Source organism: Atta colombica, unplaced genomic scaffold (assembly GCF_001594045.1).
Source record: "Atta colombica isolate Treedump-2 unplaced genomic scaffold, Acol1.0 scaffold145, whole genome shotgun sequence".
Classification (NCBI taxonomy): Eukaryota; Metazoa; Arthropoda; class Insecta; order Hymenoptera; family Formicidae; genus Atta; species Atta colombica.
Window position 1 is genome coordinate 488,008 of NW_017259234.1, and position 9,607 is coordinate 497,614.

At 31.5% G+C, this 9,607-nt stretch overlaps 1 protein-coding gene across 1 annotated transcript; it reads right to left on the bottom strand.

Annotated features, from left to right (window-relative positions):
* Positions 1 to 2,832: 2,832 nt before the first annotated feature.
* Positions 2,833 to 9,377, bottom strand: LOC108685060. The gene is made up of 5 exons (XM_018189681.1): positions 9,017 to 9,377; positions 6,735 to 6,858; positions 5,792 to 5,942; positions 4,252 to 4,468; positions 2,833 to 3,080 (listed from the first exon to the last, which is right to left on the bottom strand). Exons 1-5 carry the CDS (start codon positions 9,250 to 9,252, stop codon positions 2,954 to 2,956), a joined length of 855 nt encoding a protein of 284 aa, XP_018045170.1. The 5' UTR covers positions 9,253 to 9,377; the 3' UTR covers positions 2,833 to 2,953.
* Positions 9,378 to 9,607: the final 230 nt, after the last annotated feature.

The following is a 9,607-nucleotide window of genomic DNA, read 5'->3' on the forward strand; positions in this document are numbered from 1 at the left end:
ACATAATAATTTATGCGATTAAAAAAGCTTCTAATACGTACAAGTAATTTTAACAATCACATTTAAAAATTCACCAGTGCAATAAAAACGTCATTTTTTGGTTCTTTTTGACCAGCAAATTTAACATCGACAACAAATTATTCATTGAAGTTTAAATTTCTATACTAATTCTCGAAAGTTTGAGTGATGATGCATCAAATGATATTCGAATGTTTTCGTGAGCTTTATGTATAATATTTTGCTTCGTAAAATCTTGATTATCAGCGCACTGATGGATTAATTTCTACATGATTTACTTAGTGCGTTTTAAAATAATGTTAGTAGCGTGACTGGCGCAAAAATAGGCGACTGATAGGAACGGTAATTTCATACACACACACACACACACACACGCACACACGCGCACACACACACACACACACACACACACACACACATATGTGTGTGTATGTATATATTGCGGTTGATATCGCGATGTTGACCTTTCCGTCAACAGAAAAATAGGAACCTTTGCTGTATGCGAGGGAGACGGGATTAGAAATCACATCTACCTGCGAACCGGCACGGTGTATCTTATGATGCGTGTGCGTGTCGAGAAATGGCTTTATACGAGTCACGAGCGTATAATGCAGTTTTCCTTGCACATTATGCTTGATCTTCCATCGGTCGCATATGTTAAAAAATATACGGCTGGACTTATTTAACCGAATTTCGTATTTGTATAACACAGAAGAATAAATAGTCAAATTAATCTTCCAACGATTATCTTTTGTTTCCACATTGTAGCTAGAAGAATAATACTGTTCGATAAAAAAAATGATCATTTTTTCGAGTACATATTTTTTTTTAATACCGAATATATCTATTTTCCAAATTGTTCTGTCACGCTATAAATTTGAGAAATTTGCAATAAAACTTTGATTGCACATCACATATTGTAGTTATAATATGACAATAGCTCTTTTTTGCAATTTTAACTGCAAATTTTTTATGCATTTATTAAGTTCGTCATAAATCCGATATTACTAGATAATAGGTACGTATTTGAAAGAAAAATTTGTCATAAATCCGACATTATTAAATAATATATATTTGAAAGAAAAATTCGTCAGAAATCTAATATTATTAGACAATAGATATATATTTGAAAGAATTTAAAATAAAAATTTATCATAAATCCATTATTAAACAATAGATATATTGGGAAGAATAATTTCTCTTGAACGTTATTTTATTTCGAGCGATAGATCAGAAAAATGTGATTTCTCTTGAAAAAAATAAATTATTTGAATATGCACGCGATAATTTAATCATACGCGTTCACACTATCGATATATCTATATATATAAAGTCTCAGAAAACTCAGCTACGCAAGGAAATAAAATTTTTCAATACTAATCAGTGTAGGCATTGATGTGCTCCAGCACGATTGAACATCCTTCTTCAATTGAGTCATGTTGTGTTATGATAAGTCGGAGCTGTATGTGTCGCGTTGTGATGCGTTAAAACTACGCACGTACCAATGTTTTACGTGGGGTTGGTGTGAATGATATAAACAATATCCTTCCCACGAATAACAGAAAGATAGCGTGCGACACGCGCAGACGTATATTATGTCACTTTAGAAGGACGACTCATCGTGCAATCTCACGAATTTCCATTTCTCACTTTTATCAGTGAATTAACATCTCTATTATCAATATTCGTTCAATCATACCTATATTAAGGAAAATATAAATCTAGTCTTTGTGTATACATGTCGCTCTCTTACGTTAAAAATGATACAACTAAAAAAATTTTTTTAAATTAAATTTTCCAAGGGAAAAGAGGAACAACTATTTTTCAACTTGACAGAAAATATATATTAACTAATTGTAAATAAATAATCAACAAAAGGAATATGTTCTTCTATCTATCTATGATTAAATATAATTTTTTTCTATTTTATTTCACAATTCTTAATGATCACCTAGTGTGTTTTTATACCCTAGTGGCGAAAAAATGTGAAATGTTAAATATTATTTTGTATAGATATTGGTTAACATATTTTTTCTTTTTTAATAATCACTCTTTACGAATCTTTAAATGTAATTCCTTTGGAAATCCGCAATAAAAATTGTATTAAAATTTTTTAAGAAATACTATCATAATAAGCTACTTAACGTGCTTATTCTGTTTAATACTTGTTTAGTTTCTTTTCATCTTTTCAGAAAATTATGATTAAATTTATATTACATATAATATTCATAAATACTAACAATAAATGAGGAAACAATCAATAATATAACGCACAATATGCCATAAATATAATAGTGATTTTAATTGAGATACAAAAACACTTCAGATGATCATTTACATAAAAGAAATCAGTAATCTTATTAAAAATCATCCTTTATGAGTTGTGACGATTTTTTATGAAGTTAAATTAATTCAATTTTTATGATTAACAGAATAATGTTTATCGAACTCATTCATGGTATAATAGTTTAAAAATAATTTTTTTAATTATGTTATTATTTTTGAAACAAGGAAAAGATATCTATATGCTCTCTGTATACATTATAAGATAACCGATTATTCTGTCTGAAAGAAGAAAAATAATGCACATATTTCTATCTTAAATCCTTCCGTAGATTTCAAATTTTTATTTAATTGTTCATTTAATTCAAAAATATGTGATCATTCTATATTTCGCTTAGGCGAAATATACATACGGTATACATACAGCGATAAACCTCGTTCTTTTATATGTCACGATCGATGGAGCGTTAGAATCGCATTGAAATCGTCAAAGCGGATCCTCGTGTCCGAATTTCGATCGAGGTAGTCTGCAGTTAGTATTGTCGTCGGGTCGTAACGTCGTCCTCGCGGTGGCGTCCTCCCTCGATTCGTCGCCGTTATCGATCGGCGGTGACGACAGCCGAAGAATTCGGGGTGCCGGACGAGGGACGTGTCAGTTTCTTTGCGGTTTTATTACACGGCTCGCCGGAGGTGGCAATTTGTTGAAGCCCGCGTTGTCAAAGACCGGAAGTAGGTCCCTCACTCTTTGTCCTGTGCCGATCGACGCCAACTCGATCCATCTGCAATGGCGAAACATGTGAAAGGGGTCTCTTCTCCTGTCCTCTTTTTTTTTTCTGAAAAGAATCGTTTCCCCCTAATGCCTTTTTGTATTTTATTGGCAATGTTCCATTAAAGATATTACGACGAAGTAAAAGAGCGGATCGCGTAATGGCGCTATCATTATTTTTTCTTTTTTTCTTTTTTTCTTTTTTTTTAAGTAGAGATTATAGTTTAAGCCAACAGCAATTATTACGCTGTTTTTGAATTCGAATTCTCAACGTTTTAAAACATTGGTAAATATATCATTTTCGTTGAGAAAATCACATATTGAACTGAAACCTACATGAAAAGATACGATTTTAAAAGTTAAACTATCTAAAAATTTAATTACACAGATCTGAAAATAATTTTGTTAGATTACACTATTACATTCATTCAACGTTAAACCATACTTAATTTGAATTTTTTTATTCATTTCTAAGTCACTCCTATTCGTTAATTTAATTAAAACAATGGAGTTAAACAATTTAACTTAAGGAAAAGTATTAAGTTTGACTCAAATTTAGTTTATTATTTATTAAATGCATATGTTAATACGGATTTATTTACTTTGAAACAAACTACAGAAATGAATTAATTTACATTTTGACACACATAGAAGTTCAATAACAAATTATTGCTTAACTCAAGAAAATGTATTTGATTTAGATTTGATTTAAAATTTATTAGAAATTTGATTTAAATTTTATAATCCAACGCAATTATTTTCAGATCTAATTTTTTAGATACTTTATTTTTGTCTAGTTAAATTTCTAGATACTTTAGCAAAATTATTCTTTCCGTGTAGGTAATTCGAACGAACGAAAAATTATCAATTACATTTAATAGCTTGCCCAGCTGATGTAAAAGGCCGTTTCGTGTAAAGTCATTCATTTTTGACACATTATACGAGTGAATTAATAGCGGTCTTGTATTATTCGAAAAAAACGGACGTTTAAATAACGTGATTACACCAAATTGTTGAATGCAGTTGCGACGCAACGATAGTTAATAAATATTGGATAATAAATATCGGCCGGGACGATATCGTGTACGTAATTTTTAACACGGCCACGCGAATTTGTCGTTCAATGAATCACGCGCGGCTCGCGTCGCACAAAGCAAGCATGCACGAACGAATTCACTTCCCACCTGTTGTTTTTGTATTTTGTGAGGGGTTGAGCGGCTGGATGGGGCGTTTCGGTGGGGAAATATGTGGCCCCATAAAAATCCAAACCACGGCTCAGCAGCATCGAGGTCTCCTCCACGCTGGCCAGGGTAACCCTTATAACGGGTGGCCCCGTATAAATCGTCGCCGGCTCGTTCAGATTCTGCGCGTCGCTCTTTAGCTTGTCATTGATGGCCTTCACTGATTTATTTAACACACGATTTTATTGCATGCGTTGCAGAAAGGCAGAAAACTCTATGCATCAAGCGTCACGGAAAGTAATAGCGCTTTTAAATATGTGCGCGTACAAAATGTGAATGTAAAGTTAATTCCTAAATTATTGTTAATATTATGCAAAATGTAGAGAGACGTACAGTGGCTGCCAAAAGTTTTCAAATGAAAAGAATGATTTTTCTGAAATATTTGAAAATTTAGATACATACAACTCTAAAAATAATATTGTTTGACTATCGAAATAATTATATATAGTAGGAAATTTAAGCATGATGAGCAATGTTATAAAAAGATTTGACACTTTAGCAACCAGCTTGAGTGTCCTACATAATTATTTGAATGTTCAACAAAATTATTTTCAGATCTATAACAAGCGAAACTTTATTAAATACAAATGGTAATAGAATGGTAATAGAAAGGTTAATTTATGAGCATATAGTTAAATCAAAAATATAAAATGGCTTATTAGAGTGTCATTTAATTAATTAAAATATAATATATAGGAAACGCTTCGACTTTACTTATAGTCTTCTTCAGTTTATTAAAATAAATAAAAGTAACCTTCATATTTAAATGATATTTTCAGCGGACAATAGACATATAAAATAATTCTTAATTGTAATTGAAAGCCACATTTTAACACAAATTAATGATGATTGTCAAATCTATGTACATTTTTAATATGCGTAGATCCAATTGAAACTATTTTCCCATCTTTCGAAGGCAAAAAAGTAGAGTCCGAAATAAATTATGTGAAGTCAATCGATAGTGGATAAAACTTTAAATATTTCAGCAAAATTATTCTTTTCGGTCAATGAGAAATTTTTGTATTGTTTAAATAATAAAGAATCTTTAAAAATGAGAGATTTATACAAAGCACTTAATATATTCCAGTATTTAAAATACTTCTGTATTCTTAAGTTGTTTATATCAAAAATTATTAATTTATATACATACCAAAAAATAGAGTGACAAAAATGATCGTAAAATTATATGTAGATCGTAAATTTTTGGCAATCACTATAATTGCTCGGCACATTGAATAATATAGGTATATGGAAGTACAGTTTTTTACGAAATTAAATTTTTTATCGAGATTGCGTTCTAAATTGTATATGTAAAATATATATAATATACATTTAAATACATATAGGCGGAAAGATTTTTGAGATCGTAAAAGGGGAAGCAGTATCCATCACGTTACGCGTGTAGGGTATCTGAAGCTTTCCCCTGGAAAGAGCGACGGTATGAGAAATATGGAGAAGAAGCATTTGCATTTTCGTGACTCACAAACAGTTCCCGTATTCAGGGGTAGCCTGGTTACTTCGACGATAGATCGATATTTGTAGAGAGCGTGTCTAATATCGTCCTCCGGCAGCTCTTCAGGCACATCTAGAACGTAGACCGTGAAGATTTTCGCCGGTCTACATGGTATAGCAACCTATATGTTACGAATTATATAATGCATATCATTCTAGGAAAAAATATCCAAAAGTTATTACAAAAGTTGCGAAGAAAATCACATTGAGAGAAAAATGTTTGGCATTTGTGATTATAATTGCAGGGAAACAAAAAAAGTGGTACTATAACTGTTCGTGATATTTGCATGGTAAAATAATTATAGTTAGGAGTTTCATTTTTATAGTAATTATAATTATTATTCTATAATGTTAATAATAATAATTTATTTATAATTTATTTATCTAAAAAATGTATATTTGTATCGAAAGTGACTATAATTTATAACAATAATAATAATAATAAAACTTTTTTCAGTGTATATTTTAGAAAATAAGTGCAAAAGAATAAAGCAAATATTTAGCAATTTTTGCAATCAGTTTTAAGTTAAAATAATCAAATTTAACATCAAATTTGCTTTTATAAATTTTTATTAAAATATTTTCGTAGTTGAGTATCTTTTGTACTTGGTTGTATATCTAGAATATGTGTTCGTGTCATGGAAGTGTAGAATCCATGTAGATCCCGAGATTAGCTACAGAAGCGCTATAAGGTATTTCTCTGTGTCAGGTGTTTTGGCTTTAGTGAGGTTTCCCATGTAATCGTACAACATAATGCAACACCCCCGGATATAAAGTTAAAAATGTTAATACACGTTAAATTATCTGTGACAAAATTACTTTGCCAGCCGTTATTTATTGGCAAAATGAAATATTTCCATAAACGATTCTATAAATGCAGAATTAATTAATCTGCGAGAATACGGAATATCTACCTTTTTATAGAAACGTGCGCCCGTCACTTTGTGGAAGCCTTTTTTATATACCGCCTGAAAGTCGTCGATGTTGCTGAACTTGAAGAGAATGCCGGTGGCAGTCTTCGTCAAAGAAAATGCACCTCTAGATTACATAATAGAAAGTCGTTTTGATTATGAATAATAAAAGAAACGTTTTAACTTGGAAGTCTATAACAATCTTCCATTTACATAATAGAATAATATCGCGGTTAATTCTCCTATAATCATATTTTTATTCTCTCCGTTTGCAATGTAGATATTTTTTGTCCAACATAAGTTGTTTTATCATTTTGAACTTTAAAAAATTGAGTTTACTTTTCAACATTTTTATTACATTAAATAGTTTTTAAATGTTAAAACTTTTAATAAAAATTGAAATTTGAGTAAAAATGAAGATTCAACTTAAGAATGAAATTTTACTTGTGCCAAAAAAGATTGATAGACGAAGGTTAGTTCATTTTAATACTAAGTGCGAATGAATTTCTACCACTATCGTGCATACGAATTCATTGTCGATGCGAAAACGTTCACAGATAGCACCATACAGATGTAGTTGGCTTAATGGATTTGTTGTCCGACCTGTTACTGTCTTTACTACTTCACACGAAGCGCCAGCTGACTTAACTCTACTTTTAGATCCGAATTGGACACGAAGTACTTTAGGATCTCTTACGGATTAAAACTAAGCGAAGGCCAAAGTAATCTTAGCGATGCACAGTCGATACGAATGCCACGGATAAGTTAGAATAAAAATGACGTAAATCGATCTTTGTGATCTATAAATATCTTGTACAAAAAAATTTTATAATTTATTTTTAACAAAACTATAAAAAAATTATACAAAATAGTTAATTTTTTGTAAATATAATTATTCATTTTTATAAATTTTTCTATTTTTCTGTATTTTATACTATATAAAAAACGTAATTTGCATTATTATTTTAATAATTGTATTCATTTCTGAAAAACACGAAGGAAGTTACAGTAATTAGCTAATGCTAAATATTCTTGAAACATTCATAAAATATTGATAAAAATCTCAAAATAATATTCCATAATATTCTAGAATATCCTGAAATATTTACAGAATATAAGAGCAACACTTAAATAATCGTTAAATATTCTATTTATATATATTATTATACATTTGGAGAATATTCCCCATGCATATTCCATAAATTTATAATTTTCCTAGAAATTCCAGATTCAGAGATCTGAAGTAACTTGTAAATCAAATTGTATTGTCAAAAACACTATTTGTTTTTGTTCTTGGAACTCAATTTTAAGGGTTCATTATAGGCAAAATGTTGCGCTCTTTATATTCTTTCCCAGTTCTTATTTACGAGTTAATACATCACTACCCTCTGTCGACGAATGTGAACTGCTTGCGAATGATTTTCGTGATATATACAAGAAGTGTTCATATAAGTGTTCGGAAACATTTCATTAACATTTGAACATACTATGAAAATTCTTTTGCTGTTCCGGAACGATACGTTGAGAACACAATTCAACTCTTCATGAATAAGTAGCGTCAGCTAGTTTCTTACAATGAAACAGAATCATTTATAGTGACTGCCAAAAGGTTCCGATAAATAAGTTTATTACATTATTTAAATAAAAATTTTTACAAATAAAAATTTAATACGTAAATACTTAATATATTCAAGTACTTAAAATATTATGCTTTTAAAAAAAAATTGATTACAACAAGAATTTTGTTAACTGAATTATAATAAAGCAAAAAACAGATTGACAAAGATTATCATAAAATTATGTTGATCGGAAATTTTGGGAAGCCACTGTAAGTTACCACATCTTAATCAATCAATCTAAAGAATTATTAAATATAAAATATAAATGAAATTTTTATATCAATGAGAAATCAAATATAAGAGAAAGATTTCTATTTTCAATCAAATCTTGATATTTGAGAATATTTATACTCAAATACATTTTCCAATCTTAAATCCAAAGAATTATTATCAAGAATTTAGTCAAATAACTTTTTTTAAATATACAACAATTTTTAAATCTTACGATACAAACGCATGTATCTTTTTTCTCGATAACAATACTTGTCGAGCACAATCGGTGAGTGCAAGGCGGATAAAGCAACTAAGAGAAAACCGACGGTACTTGGATACTCGTTCGTCATAGTTATCGGGGTGCGATGTCCGGTTTAACATCTCTTTTATTGAACGACCTGGAAATAAACCTCGTCCCAGCGACGAAGTAGCCTGCCAAAGTGATGCGCTCACCGGAAGTTCATCTTCTCGCAGATGGTGGCGGCCTTCTCCATACTCAGTTCGTGGCTAGGGGTGAGCAGGAAAGCACCCTTAGTGAGGAAGTCGTTCTCACTGACCTCCGAGTCAGTGTCGCCGTGGTCTTGCCAGTCGGCAGAACTCTCTTGATTCAGACGCAACATCGAGCTGCTCTTGGACGTGGACATGTCTTTCTCGCACTGCGTACTGCCGCCCTGTTCCGGTTGCGACATCTTTTATAGCGTTGCCAGTGAACCGAGGACGAGTGATCTCACGAGTCGCCGTTCAAAAGGGAACGGCCGTATACGATTCTGTACGTACGTAACGCGTTACGCGAGATCGATCACTCCGAGAGGATGTCAGCACAGGACATACGTCGTGCTGTACTGCTTCGTATCGCGTTCTATCACGGTCCTTTTATATGCGTCTCCGCGAGGATAGATGGACGGATAGATTGGGCGAATTAGATCGACGAAGATCGGAAGATTGCATGACAAAAAGTGCCCCTGAACGCGGTTCGATGCGGCCAGTTAAATCCCTGATTGTTATTGATGCGTATATGCGCGAGAGAAGGATCGACTGCGAAGG

Bases quoted from the DNA above. Each gene is read 5' to 3' on its own strand.
- LOC108685060 (XM_018189681.1), bottom strand. From the start codon at position 9,252: ATGTCGCAACCGGAACAGGGCGGCAGTACGCAGTGCGAGAAAGACATG. The intron at 6,859-9,016 runs GTGAGCGCATCA...TATGTAATCTAG, and splicing joins TGCGAGAAGATGAACTTCCG to AGGTGCATTTTCTTTGACGA. The intron at 5,943-6,734 runs GTAGATATTCCG...CGTAACATATAG, and splicing joins GCGCACGTTTCTATAAAAAG to GTTGCTATACCATGTAGACC.